The 26210-nt window shown below is 40.7% G+C and overlaps 1 protein-coding gene across 1 annotated transcript; it reads right to left on the minus strand.

Annotated features, from left to right (window-relative positions):
• Positions 1-4577: 4577 nt before the first annotated feature.
• Positions 4578-25141, minus strand: LOC143358723 (uncharacterized). Its single transcript, XM_076796073.1, has 2 exons — positions 24786-25141; positions 4578-10972 (listed from the first exon to the last, which is right to left on the minus strand). The coding sequence occupies exon 2, from the start codon at positions 10969-10971 to the stop codon at positions 10096-10098; it is 876 nt and encodes a 291-aa protein (XP_076652188.1). The 5' UTR covers position 10972; positions 24786-25141; the 3' UTR covers positions 4578-10095.
• Between the last annotated feature and the right edge of the window lie 1069 nt (positions 25142-26210).

Consider the following 26210-nt stretch of genomic DNA (forward strand, 5'->3'; position numbering starts at 1 on the left):
TTTTGATCACTCAAAAATCACCTCAAACAATAAACAATCATTTTTGTTCAATCACTTAGGCTCATTGGCGTGAAAACAAATTCTTAAAAATTCGCAAAATGTCCATGATCGTTCATTTTAGAACTATCGACGCTAGGCCATTTGGTTAATTCTCTAACAATTTAATATTTTACCGTACTCTATATTTTTAGAAGACTACTAGGTAGATTAAATCATGCTTTTAAAAAATCATTCGAATCTCGGTTAAAAATTCAAAATTCCCGGTGACCTTTTAGCGGGTCACAAACACGCTCGTAGAAATGAATTTAAATTTTGTATATATCTTTCTTTTTTCTGACGACGCCAAGCTATCGCGTGATGCCTTAAAATTTGTTTAATATTATATTATGGAGTTTTTTTGTTATTTTTCTTACTGTAAAGTGGTATCGAAGACAGACAAGATAGAAAAGTGCACTTTCCTCAGCGCCGACTGGCTGAGTACACGTTGACGACACGCATTGTATATGTATGAATATACCGGATGTCTCTGTTGAACAGGATCGTCTAAATATCTGCTTCATTTGTCGTTAAATGAAAAAACATCTCGCTTCGAGACAAGACAAAGTTATACTGTATCAAATGGTAAACATAATAATAGAAAGAAATATTTGCCAAGTTCGTTCTTCAATGACTTTTCAAGGGCGTCGATATTTTTTTCAAACAAGATCTAATTTGGATTTGATATTCTTGTAGGGCATAAAAATACGAATCCAACGATATACATAAACATACTACTTCGATAGCATAATCTCGAGATATTTGTGTCTGAAAGGTTTGAGTACTCAACTACTCGAGTACTTAAATCCTCAAATACTCAAAGCTTTCAGACACAAATATCTCGAGATTAAGCTATCGAAATAGTATGTTTATATATACCGTTGGATTCGTCTTTTTATGCTCTACGAGAATATCGAATCAAAACTACAATGTTTCGTTCGAAAAAAATACCGACGACCTAAAAATCTCATTAAAGAACGACCTTGACTAATAACTCCTTCTACCATTAAATGTACTTCTTCAAATGGAATAACTTCGACCTAGGAAGTTTCCTAATACAACGATAAATGGGGCAGATATTTAGTTGATCCCGTCCAGCTGAGACGTTCTGTATATTATATAGAAAGTTACAAACGATAAAAGAATCGGGTATAATGTACACGTACAGACTATCAGAGGAGACTAGACAGTCCCCCATCGGTTTAGCTCGTTCCCCAACCCCTAATCATTGTATCTACTTCGTGATCTAACTTGGTCTGAAACGACACGAAGTTCCTCTCTGACTTCGAATGTACTTTCACCGCTGACTGTCGGGCGATCCATTGTAATCGCCAGCGATTAATTGGCCAGCACTGTTCCTCGGCCTGTACTGTACATCGGTCATTAGGCTTCGTCGGAATGCGAGCCATGGGAGCTGCGTTTCTTCTTGTAGTTGGTGGGATGATGGTGATGGTGGGGATGGTGGTGCATGAGGGCGTCGGTCTCGGGTTGGTTTGGGTGGCCCACTAACAGGTCCAGGGTGCCCCTCGGAAGGCTAGCCGGCTCGTTTGCAGGAGGCGGAAATGACGTTGCCATCGGCGACTCCGTCGGTAATGGCAGACAATGCAGGACGTAACATCTTATAGTTGCTAGGACGATACCTATAAAACCAGTCGAGGCTTTTAGATTCACGCTGCTAGAATGTTATAAAAATTATCCTTGTACTCGGGAGAATCTACAGAATTGGTTCCCGTAAGAATTAACTCCGCGGTTTTTATTGTTAAATTACTAAAAATTCTCAAAGTTGAACAATCGATTTTTCCTTCCGAGGAATGTTCAAATGAATTTCAGACGATTGTAAATGTTTATAACGTCATTAAAAAAATATAACCGTACTCGAGAGGGTGTGCAGAATGGTTTCTGGTGGGAATCATTCCAGTAGTTTTTATTGTTAAATTACTAAAAATTCTCAAAGTTGAGCAATCGATTTTTCCTTCCGAGGAATGTTCAAATGAATTTCAGACGATTGTAAATGTTTATAACGTTATAAAAAAATATAACCGTACTCGGGAGAGTGTGCAGAATGGTTTCTGGTGGGAATCATTCCAGTAGTTTTTATTGTTAAATTACTAAAAATTCTCAAAGTTGAGCAATCGATTTTTCCTTCCGAGGAATGTTCAAATGAATTTCAGACGATTGTAAATGTTTATAACGTCATAAAAAAATATAACCGTACTCGGGAGAGTGTGCAGAATGGTTTCTGGTGGGAATCATTCCAGTAGTTTTTATTGTTAAATTACTAAAAATTCTCAAAGTTGAGCAATCGATTTTTCCTTCCGAGGAATGTTCAAATGAATTTCAGACGATTGTAAATGTTTATAACGTCATAAAAAAATATAACCGTACTCGGGAGAGTGTGCAGAATGGTTTCTGGTTTCTGGAATTGAAACTAGGTAGGCTTTTTCGATAGAATTCCTACCAAAGAAGAGAAGGAGTGTACCCCCGATGAGTAGGCCGAGTCTATGGTCGGTGGTCGTTGCACCCGGAACGAGTTGGACTAGACCAACGACGAGGACCACTGCGCCCAGCAACAGGCACACCACCACTACGTGCAGTGTTGATATCTGTGAAAAATGTTTGCCTCCCTGAAATCGTATTCTACATCGAAATCGCCATGACAAATTTTACCTTTCCGCAAAGATACATTTCCGGTAATGGGTCCAGATGGCTATTGTGTCCATGGGGGCTGGGGGTTGGGGGTGAACCCTGAGGCGGTGGCATCCATTGAGCCCCTAAGTACAGTTGACTGGGACGTTTTAGTCTTTTTTCTTGTCGTTTCCGTTCGTGGCGTACCGCCACCGCTGGCATAGCACCAATCATCCTGGGAAAGACGTTTAAATAATTATAACAATACAAAAAACGATGAAAAACATATATCGACGTATACAAGAGAACATACGGAACGGTATCCCATAAGAATCGTCCCCGTAAATCTTTCCCCTCGATGCACAAAACTGTACCAAAGTCGAAAACCTAATAATTAGACTGCGGGTTTTATGCATTTATGACAAAAACGGGCAGGCGTATTTTAAAACAGTATAAAACATTAGAAAAATTTTTAAATGCTGTTACATTATTTTCAACCTATTAAACATATTAAGAAAGAAAATAAATTTTTATTTCACTCCAGTTTGTTGGAATTCAGGTAGAAAATTTTTATTCCTGCAGCAGGAATAATTTACTATTGTTTGCCGGAATATATCGAAACGTTGATAATGATATTTTTCGTTCTGAAAAAAATTGAAATGGCATTTGGAGAACCTTTTGAATCGTGTATTTCGCGTTTCCGGCGTTTGCCATTTAATTGTATCGATTTATCGCGATAGGTTTTTGATCAGAGAACATTTTCAACTTCCGAAAGGTTCGTTTACCATTACGCAATCGTCGCTGCAATTTCATCGAGTTCATAAACCGGGAGACGGTATGAACTTTGGTGACCCCAGGTGACCTCGCCGGTCGATACGTCACTACATCCACCCGCTGCACCCGGCGAGCTCACCGGGATGCTCGAATGCACCGGAGCTCCATGCATTTCCACGGATTTCGCTTCTTTCTGCTGCCCGTATACTGTTTTAATGCACACGACCCCCATTAACCGAACATTCCTTCAATCGGAGCTCGGTGAAAAAGCGAAAAAAATCGTACAACAAATTCTCTGTACTCGTTAGAAAGAAGACACTCCAATCTTTAAATCCACGGTGGTTTAAGTCACGGAAAATATTTTTTAAGTTGCGTTGAAAATGTACGAATTCGTCAAAGAAAATGCTTTGTTCGTCAGCTGGCTGACGACACACTTTTCGATCAGAGTGCGATAAAAGCGTAAGAAAAAATCGTACAGCAATTTTTTTTGGCTCGTTGCAAAGAGCAGACTTCAATTTGTAAATCCACGGTGGTTTCTGTTGTTAAATAAATCTTCCGAACTCTCTGGAAACGAGTAAACTAACACTTTTAGGAAATAAGTATTTAAAGAGACGAAATAACTATTTAAAAAATATTAAGAAAAAAAAAAAAGAAAAAATATAACAATTCAGTGGTAGAAAGCGGATCTTTTGTCCTTTAGAACGAGACCAGGCGCGTCGTTGCCGAATCCTTTTACAGGAAGTTACAGCGGTCTGAATATTGGCTGAATTGGTCGGCCAAGATATAGCGATCGGTCGATCATTATTTTAATTGATCGTTAATTAATAGATGGGGAAAAAAGGTGACTGTAGCCCGCAGCATTCTCGGCCGAGTCCACATCGCGCATGGGCCTAAAGTGCACTCGAAAAGATCGATTTTGCCAGCACACTTGCACCGAAGGAAGCGAGTGCTCGTGCGCGCCGGCGAAAGACATCGAAACAGATCTTCGTGAATTTTTTCTCGCATGCAAAATGTGCAGACACGAACATGCGGTGTTTTTTTTTTTAACCTTAGAACCGACATAGACAAAAATTATTCGAAACGAACGAAAATCTCGAGATAACGGCTGAGGAAAATGAAGGACACAATAGATGACATGGTAGAACAGTCGGTGGCTAGATTTATTAAAGTTCGTTTCGTAAAATCAAGGAAACATCTGTGAACGGTGTTTGTTTGAGATTGTCCTCTGTAACGCATCGTCGGGGCAATGTAGGAAACCAAGTCGCATAGACTGGAGCGTTTCATAAAGATTTATTCTCGAAAAAGTCGTGCACTCAGGTGTATATAAGTGGTACAATAGAGAAACGGCATAAGAAAGCTTAATAACGTCCTATTCATAGTAGTTGCGTTAATTATCGGTAAAAGTATTGCGGTAGTACAATGCGAGAGCTATAATTGTAACAATGATAAAGATCGTCCGCTGCTCACTTAAACATCCGCTCCGCCCTTAACAGCTAGCTTACGTCCTAGAACTTGTACATACAGATAAGATTACGCGTTAGGTTACTTATTCAAGAGATTTGGCTCGTCCAACACATCATTTCCTGGATCCACGCCTCGATTTTCGAAAGTGGAGGACGCTCGGAACTTCGTCTCTCCCACGTGGACTCAAGAAATCGAAATTTGGGTACAGGAATCGCGGAAAAAGACCTATTGTGCGCGTTGAATCAACGTTCTCGCGATTTGGAATGTCTTTTTTGTTTTGTACCGTAAACTAATGCTTTAACAAATAAAACTAGGACAATAAAATATTAAAAAAAGGTTCTAGTGATCTTCGAAGCTTTACTGCGTGATATACTAAGTATAAACGATTGTACCACTTATGTCGAGATATATTTCTGTACCCGGAACTCAATGTACGATGGACTCCAGCGATTTTAACAGCCTCGTTCACGAGTAAATACAGATATCATATGTATACACACGTTAAACAAACAAAATGTTCGATTATCGACGGTTCACTTTCCGGTGCGCGTCGCGCGAAAACGATAATGTGTTCGGCGACGAAAAAAATCAGAGGTGTAGCCCAATGTACCAGTAACAATCCTGTAAAGTTTCGTCCCGATAGCTATTGTGGTTCTCCCGGAAAAAATTCGCGAACATCTCCCGGCTGCCCCTAGGGAGACTACATGCGGCGCGGTCGGCGGGTTGCCATGCTTCGGGGATATTTTCGATCGAGTTTCCTACCAAATGGAAGCAACTATCGACACATAGTCACTCTTGATTATAGTCTTGTTTTCAAGCGTAGAATCGATCCAGAGATCGTCCATAATCGAACAATTCGTAAATACTCTCAACAGCATCTTTTTGTCGTGCATTACAGATCTTTTGCAATAGAAAAGTAAGACAACCAACGCAATCAGAGCAAGAAGTCCACCACCAGCGGGTAGTTCAATGATATCGGTGTGGAATCAATAGTCGAATAGAATTTGCAAGTCTCAGCCTTTCAGTTTCGAAGGAATGGAAGAATTAAAATTAATCGATCGCTTAAACGACGGGCGCGCGCGCTTAAATATTAATTAACCAACTAATATAGTGGGATGTACGATGTATATACGATCTGTAAATATTCTGTTCCCCGAATTAGTGTACGTGAATCTCGGATTAGCACCTGTTCGATCTACTCTCGTTTCGCACTGTTCCTCGTTATGATCAACGTTTGTAACTTAAAATTAGCAAGTCAAAGAATATTAACGATTTTCCTTTTTTTTCCACGCAGACCGATAAATATTATCGATTCAATTCCTGATAAGGGAAAAGATTCAACTGACTAATCGAAAACCGGTGTGTCCCTTCAATACCGAAAAGCTACGGATACGAAACGCATAGTAAAAGGCACTTTCACTCAACATTCAATCGAACCGAATCGTCGCGTCGTTCACTTTCCGTTTTGTTTTGTTCGCCAAAAAATGGTTCGTGGCGAAGATATACATATACTTTCTGTCCACCGTAGTAGCGTACAGAAAATGTTGTTTAATGCGCAGAGTGCAAAAAGTTAGTACACTGTCTCTCTCTCTCTCTCTCTCGCTTTCTCACGCAATCTTTAATTAGCTCACTTTCTCACATTCTCTCTCACTCTCTTGCTCTCTCATTCGATCTCTCTGTTTCACTAATTAATGTGCACCAATTTAAAAAAGGTAGAGATGTATAATAATATATATGTACAGAGTAAGATTCTTCGAAAGAACATTATTCATTTCTCGGTATGAGTTTTAATTAATTTTTCATTGGATCACAGAATGGTAGCGCCCGAGCGTGGCAATTTTTTTTATTGAAGATATTCGAAAACGACCGATAAAACGATGGAAAAAAAGCATAGCGCGCTCATTTCCACGGTGTTCGATCGAGTTGTTTCCGAAAATCCTGCCGTCTAAAGCTAGCATATGTATCGAATACCCAAGACATTATAAAATGGAATATAGAATATTAAAATTACAAGCTATATCTTAACAGTACTGCTTTTATCAGTCATTGGACACCGAGCGTTCCCAACAACTGACCTTGGAACACCGAACGGATCGAACCTGTCCCCCGTCTATCCGTCTGAAACGCAATGGAATCGAGAACCGTTGAACAGGTAATTAGCTCTGAAGCTAACGAACTTATCTTTAACCAGGAAAAGTATGATTGAACGTGATTGTCCACTGAAGGTTGTCCTCTAAGCTGATAGTAACCAGATCAATGTCTCAAACTAGCGAAAACTGCATTCGTTAATCTGGTGGATGCATAATTATACGGTGCACGTTATTATCTAAGTGTCTATGGTTAAATCATTCGATGTAACTCCTACTGTTGATTCGATCCAAACAATTCAAGATCCTGTACTTGGATGTAGCTACGTAACTGAGATCCGAATAACTCACGATCATGTTCTTGGATACTCATTCAATATCACTCCGTGCATCTGACTACTCACCCAATTGAACAATTGAGTACTCGGTCCACTGAAAATTAAGTACTCGCTCAATTCACTGCTCAATTGCCGATTAAGTACTCACTTAATTCGATATTAAGTACTCACTTCACTGATAATGAAGTACTCGCTTAATACGACATTAAGTGCAAACTTAAATCGACATTAAGTACTCACTGAAAATGAAGTACTTCATACGACATTAAGTGCTCACAATTAATAATTGAGTAGTAAGTCCGTTGAAAGGTGAGTGGTCATTGAATTAAGATCCGAATATTTTTCAAATCCAGAAACTCGAATCTAGACACTTGAGTGCACAATTTTAAGTTCAAGCACCCAAACATTCAAATTCAGGTTGCACTCAAAGTACTCAAACTCGAGCATATCCGATATGTGCTCAATTCAGATCCAACCGTTCGAGTACTTGCTCAATTTAAATTCAAATTTCTAAGTACTCACTTGATTTAGATCCAAGTAACTCAGTTCTCATTTAAGTTATGTCGGAATAGCCGAAATCAAGTATTCAAATACTCAAACAATCTTGATACAGGTACCAAAAATTGAGCACTCGAATATGTACTTGATCTTGGACCAAGTACGTATTGAAAATTGAGTACTTGAATATGCACTTGATCTTGGACCAAGTACCCAAACTTTGATACTCGAATACTGATTGAACTTGGAATCGAGTACCCTTTAAATCCAGAAACTCGAATCTGGATGCTTGAGTACTCAACAATTGAGTTCAAATACTCGAGTACTCGAATTCAAGTTTCTACTCGAGGTACTCCGAAAGAGTTATATTGGATACTCACTCAACTTTGATCTGTGATCGAATACTTAAGTACTCAAATTCAAGTTTACATATAGAATGAGTACTCTGAGTACGCAGATACCCAACAGTAAGAGCTCCAATTAATTGTCTTTCACAGGTGATTGAACTAGATACACCATCGCGTAATAACAACCGAAAATTCGAGTTTTACCTGTTTAGCAAAGTGCATTCGAATGCATTTCAGGGCCGGACCACTATTAGTTCACACAGAAAATCGTCCGCCATCTTCGTCCCTTTAAACTTGTTTATGTAATATACAAATATGCAACATTCTTAATCAGTAGAAAAACTCTGTGATTTCTTTGTTGAATGTACAACTTCCTAAAACAATAGTCAGAGAAGTCTACGAGAAGCGGGCTGCAGTAAAAGTCATCTCAAAAATGAGAACTGTTGAAGTAAATAGAAAATGGACGACCCCTATTGCGATGATCACTATTATATACAGATATATATATATATCTATAATACTGTACATTTGTTATTAGTCCACGAAGCTATTTTATTTTTCAACTGATGTATAATATATCAATCAAATCATAACGTTTCTATATTGATTATAAATACATTCGAATTATCCATAGTGCGTTTCGAAAATGTGAACGATTTTCGGCGTGAACTTTTGGAAAATTCATCTTCAGGTGCAATGACTAATATCAGACCACTAATATCGGGACCACTTTCCTTACTAGTTAATGAATAATCCACGGATTATACTTTGTTTGGACACACGATACTGACTTCCGATAAATACTAAGTGCGATGAGTATGTTAGCGTTGTAAACTCACTCTCCCTCTTTCTCTTTCTAGTTTTTTTCTGAATCTTAATCGAACATTCTCGGATGGTTAATCAGTGAATTAATTAATGATATCTTGGGAAACGCCAGCCCACAACCCCCACCACCCTCGGTTCCTGTTAAAACCCCTCTTTTCGGATTAATTAAATCTTGGTCCTTGAGCTTATATTTCTTAAGTAAATCATTCCAAATTAACCTCTCTCAATGATACTCCTACCGGCATTCCCTTCTCTACACCTCGGGTACCTATCTACCTATGGTTATGTTCTCAGGTTAGAGTTACCCCTAGCAAAAACCACCTATGAAAGCTTCAATGGACGAAAACTGTAACCGATAGGATCTCCCCTGTCTCCCGAACCTGTTTTCCCATAGTTCCGATCGTCGAGCAACGAACAGATTCGAAGCGAAGGTTTTTTTTCGTTGAAGCAACAGTGAGAGCCCAGTCGGCATCTACAGGGCTCTAGTTTACCCACAAACAGTATTTCGTTCTTGCCTCGATCGGCATTACTTGTGTACCGAGAAAGAAGACTCTCTGACCGTTTAACGAGACGAACGGGCGCATATCAAAAGACTGTATGTATGTGTATCGTTGCGTTGTTTCAGCAGTGAACGCCGAATGAAGCCGCTATACGTTCACAACTTCTTGGACACATCGTTTAAACGATTTTATCAACAGTACAGAAAGATGACGGGTTCTAGTAACTTTCCTGGGACTTGGACAAGAGTCCCGGACCTTGTTTATCGACAGAGCGTGAGGGGAAGTCCCGTTTCTAGGGCATACTGCAACGGTATGTAAACAGGTTGGCTACCCTGCGACTCGAATGCGAGGCCGCTGAACTGTAAATTGTTCGGCGGAATCAACTTTCTATGTTACGTTGTCTAATCTTTGTTTATACGTTGGTAGTCAACGTGTTAGACGATCATTGGCGAGTGTATATAGATCGTCTCTAAGAATCCTCCAAGCAAATTTCCGTCCCGTTTTTTCTTCGGCAATGATGCAGGTCTGACCTGGGCCGCAGAAGGTACTGTGAAAAAATGTCGGAAAGCACGGTTCCACAGTGCAGAATTACAAAAGTAGTCTAGATCCTGGAGACGAAGAGGGGCTGGTGGTGGATCTGCTGTGGATTTCCATTCTGCTTGGAGTAGCGTGGATTCTGCAGCAGCTCTCTGGTCTCGCTGGGAGAGCCGGGGCTGAGACTGTTGGTGGTAGAGGTTTCCACGCGATCGCTGATGATCTCTTCCTCTGTGATCTGTTCGAGATATAGAGCGGCCGATTGGGAGTTCTGGTGATCCCCGTTCCCTATGGGAGGCGGCGAGTAAGCTGGCGGAGGACTTCTCGGTGGAGATCCGGAATCCTTTTCGTTTTCGGTTTCTATGGACACGGTGGAGGCCACCTGCTGCATCTGTCTGGCCCTCTTACCCTGTTTGGTGGTCAGTCCTCCGGTCTCCGCATCCCTCTCCAGTCTGTGACCTGACTTGGACCTGGTCAGTTGTCGTTGAACATACTCCACCAACTCGTTCTCTTCTTTCCTGGCGATCACGCGGTTCAGAATGATCAGGAATATGCCGACGCCCACCGCGAACAGCCCAATGGCCACCATCTCGTTCCACCAGCCTTTGGAGTACTTCGTTCCCCACTGTGTCATGTCTCCGGGAAGCGATCCGCTCATTAGAAAGAAGGCTCCCAGCACTAGGAACACCACTCCGATGTGCAGCATCCCAATAGACGTGACCACCTTCGTGTCCAGCATCCCCTGGCCAGCTGCATGGCTAGAGTGGCCGGATTTATGGTGTCTCGAGTGCTGGTCCAGGGAACCGGTAGACGCTCTGGGCGATGTCAACCCACTGTCACCCGATTGCGCACTATAACGACGTTCACGGGCACGACGCTGCTCGTCCCGGCGCTTTCTCTGACGCTTGATGGCCAGCGCAGAGTGCAATCCAACCGCGTGCATCCTGCAACACCGGAAAGACAACCCTTGCTCAGTGAATCATCGTCTACTACTGTTTACGAGCACTACTGACTCTTCCCGACAAGTATTTTCCTCGATTCTTTAACACTAGAACTACCAGGATGGACTCAAATTACTTCACAGATTTCTCGTTTTGATATTGTAAAAGTGTTCTTGTGGGAATTTGTACGGTAGATTGATAAATCTATTCGTATACAGACAATTGATGTCTCTATGAATGCAGTTTTGTTTACTTCGTATAATTATAATAAAAATAATGGTTATTCCGACCGTTTGGTGCTTCTAGTGTTAACGAACAATAACCAGCTGATTGACCATTGTTCAACAGCTGGTTTGGCAGAGTTCTAATGAGATCGGTCTACATGCATCAGGCTAGTACGATTCTCTCTGAGTGAATCTACTGGCAAAGTGAAATAGATTTTCGTTCGAGTTCAATAATGCTCGTGTCTCCTTCGAGGACTGTTTTTTTTTCTTTTTGTTCCCTTTCTCTCTCCCTCGCTCTCTCCCTCTCTCTCTCCCTCTCTCCCTTGAAAATCGATTCGAGAACATTGGAATTCTAAAAGCTGTACAAGGTTCGCCGACAGGGTTCACAGGATGCACTGCGATAGAATCACGCGTTAATTGGCTACACACTAATGGATTACCAACGGTCCCCGCGTTGTTGTCCCTGGACCTGTGAAAATTTCTTCGTGCTCGCCAATGGCACTCGGCTAGCAAACTACTTGATTGGCTAACTACGGATTGGGGGGTGGGGGCGGGTAGGCGTGGCTAGGAGTCCAGAGGAAAGCGATCGACGATGATCTGATTGATCTAACCAATTTACGAATTACTGTTTTAGTATCTATTGTAAATATTGATTTCTTTTTCAATCGTTTTATTTATTTAGGAAATTATGAGACTGGTCTAGATTGAGGTTAGGTTGCATGCAGAATTTTTAATACAAGTTTTTTAGGATGTAATGGAGTCAAGATGCTAGCGAGTCTTCATACAAACAAGTTACTAGGACTAGGACAGGGATTTATGATTAATTCTCTAATTAAATCTAAAGAATGTGCATCGGTGTGTACCCCTCACGTATCAATACCTTACTTACATGCAAAAAATTGTTATTAAAGCAACTATCGAATCTACGTTCAACAAAATATTTTGAGTTGGAAGTTTAAACTAGCAAAAGTTACAAATACTTTTGCACAGACCTTATATTCTTTATAATAAATTGAGCTCCTTACAAAATCGAATTTTTTATCCTATATATATCCTACGTCTTTAAAAAAAACCCCTATAATGTTTGAAGTACGCTATATTATTTTTATTAATCAAATTATTTTTAATCATTTTGTTTGAACAAGTTAATCGTTTTCGTTTGACTTTATTTGGACGGATTTGCTTTGATTCGAATTACTTTACGAATAGTGCACATGCGAAATATTTGGTGTACATGCTGAAGTGTGTGTGCGAGAACTTTTTGGCGTATTCGCTACCATTTTGAATATTTCCTGTCTATGCAAATATTTTGGAGAACGTTCTCCATATACGTGCAAACGTTCCATGCTCTTTGAATCCCTAGGAATACCCTAGTTTACACAGTATACGTAGTATGTGTGTGGTAATATTTTAGTGGGTTTAGTTTCGCTTTAGGGAGTCCAATTTATGAATATTTCACTGTACGGATAATGCACGAATTTGCCCCTAGTGCATTTAATTTACGTAGTTAAATGCATTAAAGAGTACACAATTTTTGTGTGAACGTATTTTTTTTTATTGTTGTCGAAATATCAAGAAAAATGTTAGCAATGTTTTGAGCTAATCTATGTCCGTTATTTTCTACGTCGGTAAAACAGACAGCCTTTTATTTTAGTCCCTAGCAAGTGGACGTGTAAGTTGTAAGTGATGCCTTTTGTTCGCGAAAACCACCGAAACTTCTTTTCTTTAGGTAGGAAAGTGGTCCATCGCTTAAAGAACCCTGAGAGCAGTGGCTCTTGTTGTTCGATCCGGCTTTCTAGCAGATTGTTTGCCTACTTGAGATGCTTTCAGACGGATCAGACGGGGGTTGCCCTAAATCGTAGCCCATCGACACCCAAAACATTATACGTCGACCCTTCTAGACACTCCTACCCTTACACTCGACTAAACCTAACCTGCAAATCTATTTCCAATCACAGCATCAATCAAATGCGGAATTTTCAATTTCTATCAATTTGAAATATATAAATTGTTTTATTTAATTTTCAATCAAATTTTGAACATTGAACATCCCCATGGACATAAGTGTATAAGTGTAACGTAGTTGCTAATAATGGGAGGCACAAGGAAAAAAAATTGTTAACTCGATGTATCAGTTATAATACCCTCTAGACCGCCGCAAGAGAGTAAAAAGCACTTTTATATATCGATTTTATGATGTCACATTGCATTATATATAATAACGTTAAGGTTGCTTTTAAGATCGCTAGCGGAGCATTTGAAAAGCAATTTGTAGGGCGGTTTTTATATCCCACCTCTTGTTAAATCGAAAATAACGTTCCACAAAATAAATGGGAATATATTACGTAATGAATAGTTCAAACGGAAAAATAAGGAACATTGTTCGCAGTTAATGCTGCTGTCAATTAACACCAACGTGTTTACGAGGCCAATCGACATCGGATTTCTGAAAATAGTCTTACAAACTGAACCTACACAGCGCAGACGGTGTCTGAAGTAACAGCTGTGATGGTTATGAAACAAGTTGAACGGATTTAATGATTTAGAAGTTTCGTCGACGACCTTTCCAAGAAGCAATAACTCCTCGATGCATTTTTGCACCACGGAACAGCATTACTTCCCCGTGAAAGGGATTCCACTTTGCGACGCGAGAAGTATGTGGCCTCATTCTCCGCGGGTAATCCCCCGGTATTGCCACTCTTTTAATGGCGGCTCGACGATGGTTCCCACAAGGCTTCACGTGAGACGTGTACTTTTATACACGGGTTTCTTGCGACTTATTGCGACATAAGTCAAGAAAACAGCTATATTCTCTTTAAATCCCCCCGGTTATTAACGCAAAAGAACGCTGTTATGCTCAATTTTTATGCGCTGGTAATGGAGACATTCCCTTGTACGTATAGCGGGAAATTTAAATTTCAAAGCAGCGAACATAAAACAACTGAGCTCTGAATGATTTTTATTTCTTCCGTCTTTGGTATAATTCTCCCCCGTTATCAACGTAATGAAACTGTACTGAATCTTTCAGAAAACTGACTATATTTTATTTAAGAATAGTCCATTTAAGAGTAGAGAAATAATTATACTAAGTTTCTTAATGTGGTAACGTACCCAGTTCTTGTTCCACACAAGGCGGGAAATTCAAATTTCGAAGCCGCAGAAATAAAATAACCTCTAATACATTTGACCGCTTCTGTCAAGGTAAATAGCAAGGTTTAAAGCAAATAACTCTTCCGACAAACAGCTCACTGGTACTCGAGATCATTTTTACCAAGACTGCTCAAATGTGTAACGAGGTTTATGTGCACGAAATGTGGGTCAAGCCCTGATACGAAAGGGTAAACTCTCCCTACGAGGCTAGACAAGCCACTAGTGGATAAGATTTTTATCATCCAGCCAGTATATCTATCTTCTTCGATCGATGTAGAGATGCTTATCCCCAAAGGCCCGAGTGCAGATCTTCTAGCGTGTAATCTCTCATTGAATCCATAACGAGTCATTCTTTCGCCAGTAAACACTTTTCTTCTCGTTTCTGCGCGGTACTATAACCTTATCTCGAAGCAATCACCAAAATATGGTCGTAAATAAAAGGAGAACAGTTTTTGTTGCGGGAAATGTGAATGGTTTCACTGTTGAAACCCAAAATACTGCGTCAGAAAGTGGGAAAACCCCCATCGGTGTGGAAACCGAGTTTCTGCAGTTGCAGTGCCTCAAAATAAAACCACGGAATATTGTACAGTAAAGTATGCTTCTTTTCTCTTTAATATGCATATAGTTGAATTTGATGATCTCAGAGGAAAGCGGATGAAACACAGGTGTGGGCAGTGGAGTTACAGCGATGAGTACAATTAGCTAATTGATGGAGAAGAGGTTGAGAAAAGGGAAAGAAAAGTAATATAAATTAAATAGAGATTGGAAACGGAAATTGCAGAAGAGAAACATATAAAAGAATTAAAAGAAAATTGGATAGAAGTCTTGTGAAACGTAAAGAAGGTCTTGAGGACAGAGAGGAATGTTTTATCTTTCAAGGATTTCGCATTTTCCTGTAAACTGACAAACTAGATTGCTGCCGCTAAAGGATAACAAAGAAAGTTACAAACACAAAATGCAACAGGTTCTAAATCTCCGCATAGTTTCAGCATCCTAATACTATTCCCTAAGAGTTTCTCACCTATGCTCAGACTATCACTACTGTGGACTCTGAATTTCAGTATACTACTTCAGTATACTATCTTTGACAAAAGACATGTAATGCTAGCTCAAGGCAGCTGCAAGCAGCCTAAACTGCAGCTACGGCTCACCTAATTCTTTCTAAGGCTCTGCAAAGGACTATGGACTAGCCTACACTGCGTCATGGGCTTACCAACTGTCACCGGGATGGTCCAACTTCACAGTTGGGTATAGAGAGAGTTAAATAGCCTTGACTCTTGAACCTTGGAAGACCTTGAAGGCAGCTCAGATTAAAACTCCCATGAGACACCTCTCTCCGGAGTACTGTATTAGGACTTGGTTTATCCATTCTCCCAGACTAGGAACCTTGGGCTTGGTGGACCGTCAGAGGTATCTTGGGATAGGTGATTTCCATGCTGCATGGCTATGCAGTGCCTGAAGGGACAATTACAAGAGTAGTAATTTCTATTAACTGGGGGAGGTGTCTAAGTCTGATAGTTCATTCATGGAGACCTTTGCTTTTTCTTTCGTATAAAAAAAAAAAAATCAGGATAGTTGAGAGGAGACATTTGGTAACTGAACGCATAAAATCACAGTTTGTAAGTTTGTTCAGTTTTCACAGACAAAAATTCCAAAGTCAACGAACACATTGCTCTACGCTTGATAACTTTCCTAACAAGCACGAAGTCTTAATTACAAAGTGAGGTAGTAGGTAAAAGTATGTTGACCTAAGATAAACATTTTCTGCCGTCTAGATTATCAGCTTTTTCTCCACGGTTCTCAACTACCCTCAATGTATTCCACTTCCCAATTAAGGATGGCTTTAAAATTCTTTTAGGTCCGCCATCGAATCAAATATTCAACAGTTGATCGTTATTAGAGCACGTAGATGGAGCCGAGGAATAAATGATCAGTGTGCCTGTGTTACCCGGAGTAGGTTCCTTTTGCGAATACGGAATAATCGATCCAATTAGCAATGATATCTGCTCTAATTGAACGATAATTCGCGGGAACACCTTGAGGAGATCCGGTGTCTGAGGAACGCGTATTAAGGTCGTCGCAGGGGGGTTTACCCGTTAATTTCCTTCTTTATCGGCTAAACGGACCGTCGTGGCGCCTGGCATCCTATACACGTTCACGCACCGGTGCATGTGCACGTGCACACATGACCTCGTTGCACATACCGCACTATCCGACGCCGTCTATTTTGCGTTTGCGTTCCGCAAAGTGGGATGGGGATGGTTTATTGATCGCCAGCGAAGGAAACGATTCTGCGTCCCGCGCATCGTAATCGCGAAACCATCGCGGAGTGTCCGACGACGTCTTCTCGACGTCATTTCCGTTGTCTTTTACCCTAAATACCTTTTACCCCGAGTCTGATCAGTCTTAGGCGAAGGGGCATTCCAGCAGCTAAATTTTCAAGTGATCCGGACAGAATGGTGTCCGGGTCCACTTTGACCCAGCTTCTAAAAGCTCGGGTAAAATAGGGGATGGTACATTAGATTGCTCCTAGAGGAATTTTTAAAAGGAACTGGTGAACGAAATGTTCTAATTTTTAAGGGTCTGTAGAAGCATTTTTTAGCTTTATGTAGCAATTTTTTTGGTAGCTAAAATGTTGCAAAATGGCCGAGTTATACGATCTGGAAGACAACCGGCTCCTTTGAGTTTGAAGTTTGATAACTCCCAAGGAATAACGGGTATTTCGGGAATTTTTTCTCGGATAATAACTAACTAGAAAATTCCGATTTTTTAAGGAAACGTTGATGCGTCTTTCGGCTTTGTGTAACAATTTTTCGAAAGAGGAAGTATTGCAAAATGGCCGAGTTATCCGAGCTGGAGTTTCTGTGCGAAGGCAATTCCCGTGGAATCTGTACGAAATGCGCCATTGGATCGATTTATCGGCACAAAGTGTAACTGGGTTATTCGCTTTTAATCGGTTCCCATCCCTCAATTTATGAGGCAAAGGAGCGTGAATTAAAAAAGAAAAACAAAGAGGCCGCCGCCGGGAGCAAGATGGACTTTCAACTTTCTATTTAAAGCCAGTCGTTTCTGCGATCGACAAACAAGCCTGCCGATACACATTAGTTCCCGCTTCACCGTCGAGTTTGCGACTTTAGATCGAGTTTGCCCCCATCGAAATAGTTCCGAACCTAATTTCCCTCGAATCGCCGAGCTAAATTTCCGAACGAACAACAACGGAACATTATCTATTTCAGTCTTTTTCTTTCCTCGGCAAATTTAAACAATTTTTCCTATTATAAACCGTGCTCACGGCTGAAGTATTTTCTATTTTGACGGATAATGGGGGATCGTCGCTTGTGCTTCGGTGCGAGGGAAATTATTTCAGTGACCAAAGTTTCGTCTTAGAGACGATATCGTTGATTTAGGAGAGGACAATGCGGTAGCTATTGTCTCGCCGGTACAACGTGTTGAAGGGATAAACGTCTGTGTGAATGGATTTGAACACATTGTACTTGTTATCAGGATCGACGTCGTCCCCCGTGGAATAGGCCTGCCTCGTTTGCCTCGCTAATGTAATTAAAGATTAAGCCAAACTTATAGAATGGAGATTACTGGCGTCGGACTACTGTGAAATCGGCTTTGCGGCCGGGAAGCGCGAACGTACGCCTATTTGTCAACTGCCACTCCTACAAGTGAGCAAACAGATTGTACAGTTGCCGTCAAAAATAGTTGAACAACCATCTATGCCAATTACGTCATAACTTCGTTGCTTTCCTGGCTGTCATTCAAAAATATCCCCCCATCCCTTCCAGAAAATTAGTGGCTTTGAAAGTGGAGATTTCAAGCTTTAAAATGAGCCTGGATACGTCACGATTTTTTTTTTTCACCGAGATACAATACCATAAACATCTCAGTTTCGCGAACAATTTGCCTTTTCGCCTGTTTCTGTTTACTGTAAAAGTATCCCAAAGACAAAAATAATTAGCGGCGTTGAAAGTAGGGGCTTCCCCCTTTAAAATGAGCCTGGGTAGATTGTTCTAGGGCTTTTCTCATCGAAGCTGCGATAGTTTCAACTTTTCGAACTCCCTGGAGACGTTTAAATCCAGCATTTTCGACGAAAAAATTTTGTTCATCTTCGAATTTTGAAATGTTTTTAATACATAAGTTGACGCTATTTATTTCGAAATATGAAAATCGCTATCCCCTCTTCTTCTTCTTCTTCTTCTTCGTCCGAAAGCCGGCCCCGTGGCATCGAAAGAGAACTGCAGTGAAATAACGGCGTGGGTCAGAAGTGACCCCGGCATAGGCCTGGAACTCTCGCAGCAGTCCGAGGGTTAAAACGATCATCGTTCGCCTAAGGTTTATTGGAAGCAAAATCGTTTAACAGCTTCAGCTATAAAAGGAGGAGGATATGCAGAAAATATCCGCAATCTAGGGGATGCAAAAAGGTAGTGAAAGGGTTGCAAGAAGGTGGAACATTGCAGGAAGTCTTGTGCGCGAGAGGTGCCGAAGGAAATCCGTTTTTAGCGCGGATAACAAACTGTCAGCGTTCCACGCAAATAGACCTGTTTATTTTTCCACGTAGCTTCGTGTTTTCCAACACACAGCGTTCCCCGAGTTCCTCAGCCATTTCGACGGGCCTACGCCAAGATGGCTGCCGCCGTTAAACACCGTTCGTTCGGTCGCTGAAAACTTTCATTCTCTTAATGGACGATCGGCGGCTTCCCGTTACACCGTTCTCTTTGTTAGTTATTTCCCGTTTATTTTCGGACTGGAAACCTGCCAGCTCTTTATGCTTTACATTACATGCATCTCTTAAAAAACAGACGCACTCTGCCTTCTGCTTACTGTCTTCCACGAATTTAGGACAATTGCTGCTTCAATCGTGCCGACAGACGTTGCAAAAATATTGTGTTTGTCCGGAAAGTTCGCGCCGATTTTCAAGGGAAACTCAAACGCAGTCAAAAACCCGAATTTTGTCGAAACGCTCCGCCATTTTGTTCTGGCGAATTCAATTTACGGGTGCTCCTCCGTCAGATTTCTTAGGTGTAGCGTGTGCAAAATAAAATTAATTTCATTCGTATGAGAACTAAGTTTCAATAGAACTGAATCAATTTCGTGCAAAACTGATAATAAAATTACAAAATAATGAAGCGAAATGAATTTTGTTTGTAGGGGTTCGAGGTTACAACTAAAGTTGTAGCATAGTTGAACGAAATGAAATTAATGTTCGCGCAGTTTTCTGCGGAGTTGAATTTATTTCATTCGTGCAAAGTTAAGAAGCAGAAAGGTACAAATAAATGTTGTACATTCAATTCCGACTAAATTTTCGTTTTACCAAACTGGAACCCGTGTGGGCGTGTTCTAGAGCATGCGGTGGGGGGGGGGGGGGGGTTTAATAACCATAGCGATATGTATCAAACACGAACAAGAGGTGTGTGTACATAGCAGTTAAAAGCAGCGAGATACCAAGTCACGGGGAGGCTTTTATTACAAACGGAAATATGTGTGCGGAACACTCGAGTTCCGACACCGAGCTTTTAGTGTCTCGGTTTAAACGAACCTTGCATACGCTGTCTTGTTACCAAAAACGTTCAGACGCGCTGAGCACACTGCCGCGCAGTTTTATAATAATTTATTTCGACAAAATTCTCTACAGAAACATTCCGGATTTTCCTCCCACAGAATTTACTCGGACCCGAAATTGGGCGACTCGTGGCGAGCGCACGCGAGCTGCATTTCTATGCACGCGAGGAGCATTTTTCGGAACTTTTCTGGCTCGAGACACAACAAGCGGTCGTGCACCTGCGGAAACGAGACGGTTGAAAAAAAGAGGGCCGTGGCCAAGTGGTGGCAGCAGGGATTTGCCCTCGACGGCTTCGTGAGAACTCGTACTCAAGTGTAACAAATTAGAACAGGCATAACGAGAAGCAGAACGGGTCGAAATTAACCCTCGAACCCCTGCGAGAGCTCCCCACCTACGCATGGGTCACTTCTGACCCACGCCGTTATTTCAACACAGGTCTCTTTCGATACATGCCTCGGGACCGCCTCTCGTCGTATTTCAGAGGAAGCAGAGGGGACAGCGATCTTCTTATTTCGAGACAAAAAGCCGTCGTCTTGTATCGGAATAAAATTTCTTCGACGCGTTGAAACGTTGCTGCAGTGTTCGAAACATTTTTTCTCTGAAATAAACTACCACGGAGTCGAAGATTCAAGCCTCCTGTTTGCAACGAGCCCTTCTTCGGTGTAGAATTCTTTCAGGATTTGCTGCACTTTGAACGCAACGTTTCCGATTTATTTCGTAGAGAAAGAGCACTGTAGGAGGAAGCAACTTAGGGCTGTTGAAAGTAGAGGATTGGCCCTGTGAAACGAGCTTAGGCAGTTCTATATTTTATAGAAAGAATTATTTTTTCTACAAAATGTTTTGGAGAAAATTATGATATATCGAAGTACAAAAATTTCGAACTCGAGATTTCTAACCCAGAGCCGGGCAACTGGAGGCCCGCGGGCCGCACCGGTGTCGCCTTCTATCGATAGAAAACTAAATATCGGCGTGGGTCAGAAATGACCCCGGCACAGGCCTAGGACTCGCAGAAGTCCGAGTCGTCGTAAAAGGGAAACTTCAATCTTCAAATTAGAGTCACGGAAAAAATGTTGAAAGCTCTGTAAAAACCGTTCGAATCGTTCAAGAACAGAAGCTCGAAGTGCAAACAGAATTCCAATGAAAAATTGAGGTCACGTTTATGTTCTGCATAGAATAGTTTTCGGAAAGAGACACTCGCAAACTTTTATATGAATTTGCTTCGGTCGATCATTTCCCCCTCCCCTCCCCGCCCCTCCCTCGGCCAACTCGAAGAGGCGGAAACGTCCGTTGCATGAAATGTAATTTCATCGTTGCGTTGCATTGCGATCGCTGTTCCAACGTCATTAAATAACAATGACTGCGAGCGCGTGTTTCTCAAGTCGTGGAAAGAAATTGAAAGCGCAGTTAACTGTGCCGGAGTCATTCGTGACCCGTCGCGATCAGGATAAACTCGAGCGACTGTCAATACGTACAATTTCATTCGGATATAAGACGACGCTTTTTATTTCGAAATAAGAAAACCGTCATAGTGTAAGAACCCAATTACTGTGGGGTACCAATCACTGTGCCTATATTAATTATTTTTAAAGCGTAATGAATATTAAAAAAGGGACATGAAATTTTTTTTTATTCAATTTCTTTTTTAATATGCTTTAAAAATAAGTATAATTAATATAGGCACAGTAATTGGGTCCCGTGACCTACCCTCTTCTTCTTCTTTATCCGAAATACGACGAAAGCCGAACCTGAGCCATCGTCTTACATCGAAAGAAAACTGTAGCGAAATATCGGCTTGGGTCAGAAATGACCCCGGCATAGGCCTAGAGGAGAGGTCCGAGGGTTGAACCAGGAGGTCGACGTACACTGAATCGTAACAGGATGCTTTCGTGATACTGTTAAATTATTATGGCCCAAGGACATCGTTCTTGCTACCCTGACAAATATTATAATTGCGGGGAATCATGCGAACTTTATTTTTTGGGGACGAGTTCACCGACATTAAATAAAATAAAGAAATGGTACTATACGTTATCAAACCTTTTTATGTTTTATTAAATACATTCACGAAATTCCCCTGGAAGTTTTATCTATCAACGAAGAATTAAATATTACATAAATTCATAAAAACCACGACGTAGTTATATTAAAAATGACATTTAAGTTGTCGCGCAACGAAAAATTAAATATGAATTTTTCGTGACGTTCTACAGAAACCGGAAAGAAATAAAAATTTTATTTTCCGTTTGAAATGATCTCAAGGTCGAAATACAAAGATCTAAAATACAATTGCTGTACAGTTACGTTCGAAATAATTCAGGGAGGAAATTCATGGAATTTTGAAGATGTAGATTATTTCTGAAACATCATAACCCGAAGATCCGTGTTGCCAGTATAGCGACCCAAGTTAGTTCAGAAGTCCCCGAAGTGTTTTCGTATTCCTCCAGCACACGAAATAATGTTGACTAACCTGTTGCGAGAAAAGCCGAGGCGTAATACGTTATGCTATAGCAACAGAGCTTATAGGCGAATTTGACCTCTATTCGACTCGGGAGGGGAGTAACAGGGACGTTGTACGAAAATTCTGACTTCTTAGCTGCGCATTAGGTCGCTTAGAAAATCGCAATTCTTATGTACATTGTATGAATTGGCGCTACTGATTGTTTATTAGTACTTCTGTAGTAATGTTTTAATTATCTGTAAGACTCTATACAGTATCTATAATTTTTCGGAGCTATCCTTAACAATATAACATAATTATATTTTATATTATATTATTATATTTTAATGTTATCTGTAACCCTATAATATAATTTTTCAAGTTATGTGCAACCCTATTTATAGCCTTACGATATTCTAATACCTTTTCATAGTTGTCACTGGCACTGTTTATAATACTTGTGTACTATTTTTAAGGACATAGTTGCTCAGGGTGAATGCTCAAGAGACCTAAGAGAATTCTCGAGTTTCACTTTCTCTAGTACTTTCTCAAGATTCTCTTTTTTTTTTAAGTTCAAAGTTAAGATTCGAACATAGCTGATGCTAGGGAATGTAGAAAATAAGAAACTATAGAAAAGGGAAAAGTGAGTTGAAAATGGGAAACTATGGTCTAAATTGGTTCTAATGTTTGCACTGTCTAAGCTAATTGCAGTGTCTCATTAAATTCTAGTTATACCCTCTATATTCTCTATTTACTACTGGGATATAGTCGGATAGATTAACACTTTTGCAGAGTCTATGCTGCAAGATAATTAGAGTATCGATGAAAATGCTGGTTCTAAAATTTGTACAAAATCTGCTATTACTTGTAAGCTTTAATTAGATCCTAGTAACGGCTGTTTGATAATAATCTACTATGTACAATGATTACTTACAATTTACCGTGTACAATGTTTGGCTTCGGCATTGTTTACTATCTAAAATAAATGGTGTATTATCCAAGGTAAACAGGTTTTGGTCTCCTATCCCGAAACTAATTAGGTTCTAACTAAACTACATATTTATCATAGATATCCAATCGTATAAATTAATACTGACCAATGTCCAAACTAATTAGTTCCTAAATTGAACATCTTACTTATCATGTACACCCAATCATATAAATTAATACTGATCATCTATAATACGTCTGTCTTCTATACTAAACAGGGTATCAGTGAAAATATTGGTACCAAAATTTTCACAGTCTATGATATTTATTACTTTCCTGTCTTGGAACTAATTCGGGCAAGGGACCTAATTACTGTGCCTGTATTAATTACAGTTATTTTTAATGCACAAGGAATATTCAAAAAGAGATATATGACGCATATATTAACTAATGAAAAAAATTAATATATCTTTTCTAATATTCATTATGCTTTAAAAATAAGTGTAATTAACATAGGCACACTAATTCGGTCCCTTACATTATATATCTAGTCAAATAAATTAATATTGATCAAGAATAATGGATCGATTAAATTTGTTTTCTTTCTGATAAGACGAGACAAGGAGGCTGATCATTTGGCGTGCAAGAAATTTTTCTAAGATGGACGCCGATGGGTGGGGGGCAGAGGCGACCCCCTCCCTTCAATTTTTGTAAATGAAATACGGTACTAATTTTTACGTTCGAATAGCTGACTAAACTATCTAATTAAACTGTGAAACATTTGCTCAAAGCGTTTTTCCTTAATATACACTGTGAAGAAAGTTACGAGGAAGAAAAGTTCTCGTCAGCGGAAGTCCTCGCGGAGGCGTCGAAGGGTAGGTAATTGATTCGAATAAATTAATACTAATCAGCTACTTGGTACGTCCAACATCTACCATCTAAAATAGATAAAACAACAAAAATACTATTCTCGAGAATTACCCGATCTGTGCTACCCATATTCCTCGGTCGTAGAACCTAGCCCCCGGTTGTCCTGTTTATCATCGACAAATAAATATCACTACAGATAAACAAACATTTGTCACCGAACAAACACAAACAAAGCGTCCCGAGAAACCAAAATAAACGTTCTCCCGACTGAGAACGATTGATCGTCACGGAACTGCGTCGCGCACCCCGTACCAAACAACCCCCAAAAGCCTCTAAAAAAAAACCCTCAACATCTCTAGGAACTGTGATCAAACGATCCACAGGTAACCCGGACCCGCGTTAAAGCCTTTTCGTCCAACGAAAAACCGATATATCCCGAAAAAGCTTCGATCCAATGAACCCCATGCTCACACGCCTAGTTGAGCATAGTCCCTCAACCCCTAAAAATCGTCCTTCGAACGCAACCCTCTAAAAAGTTACCGTATACGGATCTAACTCGTTGCCGCGGCTAAGGAGCCAGGAAAATCTGAAAGAGAGAAGATCCGAACGGAAGAGAGACTGTCTGGGAAGACGTACCTGACAGTATAGTCGAGCTTCAGACGTTGACGAAGGGGTGTAAACGGTGTCAGGCGCTCACGCCATGGAGCCTCCGGCGATCTACGTCGATCCTTTGACCCCCACGATCCGGAACTGACTCGCGCGGTCACTTACATTTTTAATCGGAAACCAACCGGTCGACACATCGGAATAGAATTGCGAGACGTTCGTTAGCGAGTGTTCAGACGAGTTACGAGACCTGAGACTGCGGGGGAGAACACTTCGTTCTGGCACTTGCGCCGACTTGTTCCGGGATCGGCGAAGACACTCCAGCACGGAAGCTCGTCGACGAGTAAAAGCTTCCTCGGCTCGGACGCAGCCAGGACGCGCCTTTTCGCGAATCTGCGCAAGCTCGGACTATCGCGAACCCACTCTCCCCCCATTGTTCGAGCTTAGGGTCGCCGCTGCCGCGGATGGGACGCCGACGTACCTGCCTGCTGTTATGGTTGCCGGAGGAAGGGTCGCGCCGTGGCGCAGGACTTCCGGACCCGGGTAGGGGAAACGCGGGCTTGCCCCGGACAGTTAAACGAAACACAAAGAAACTGTTAAGAAAAATATTCAACTGTGTCGAATTGGCAACATGGTAAAACATAAAATACGATAAATAATTCACCTTGCTAATTATTTTATCGAGTGCAAGATCTTGTCGTGCTTAGCTTTAGCGGAAAGGTCATCAATCGTAATCAAATCTTTTAATAGATATTTAAGTAGATAAACATATTAACAGAGAGGAAATGAGAATGCTCACGCTCGGGGTTTTAGTGTCTCCACTTTTCTGCATCATCTTTTTAGCCTGGACCAGAACCTGCATCATCTTTTTAGCCTGTATTAGAACCTGCATTACTCTGGAATTATTTGCTGACAGGTTCTTGTCCAGGCTAAAAATTAGACTAGGGGCCAGCACTATACCGGGGACACTAAAATCCCGGGCGTGATCACTCTCATTTCCTCTCTGATATTAATAAATATTCCAAAGTATCGAAATTTTGAATTCAATTCGAATTGCGATATATCGAATATCGATTATACCTATCGAATACAATTATCAATTGTAATCGAACACATCAGTATCGATACCTACATCGATACATATAGTCGTAATCGAACACATCAATATCGATACTTATATCGACACATACAAGTCGAGACTTGTTCGTAATCAGTATATCTTCGCTTCAGTACAATTTAAAACATTACAGCGATGACGATGTTGATAAAAAATCAAGTCGCTATAATATTAAATTCATATTTGACTGTGATGTACGATGTACAATTACATTATTTTTGCACCGAATAGGTCACAACAAAGGGTGTTACGTATGTACGAGTCTCAAGATAAAGAAAGTTATAAATAATGTTTCTGTCTCTTTTTATGTACTCAGTTTCGACGTACAGGACCTTTCA

This window comes from Halictus rubicundus, chromosome 11, assembly GCF_050948215.1.
Source record: "Halictus rubicundus isolate RS-2024b chromosome 11, iyHalRubi1_principal, whole genome shotgun sequence".
Lineage (NCBI taxonomy): Eukaryota > Metazoa > Arthropoda > Insecta > Hymenoptera > Halictidae > Halictus > Halictus rubicundus.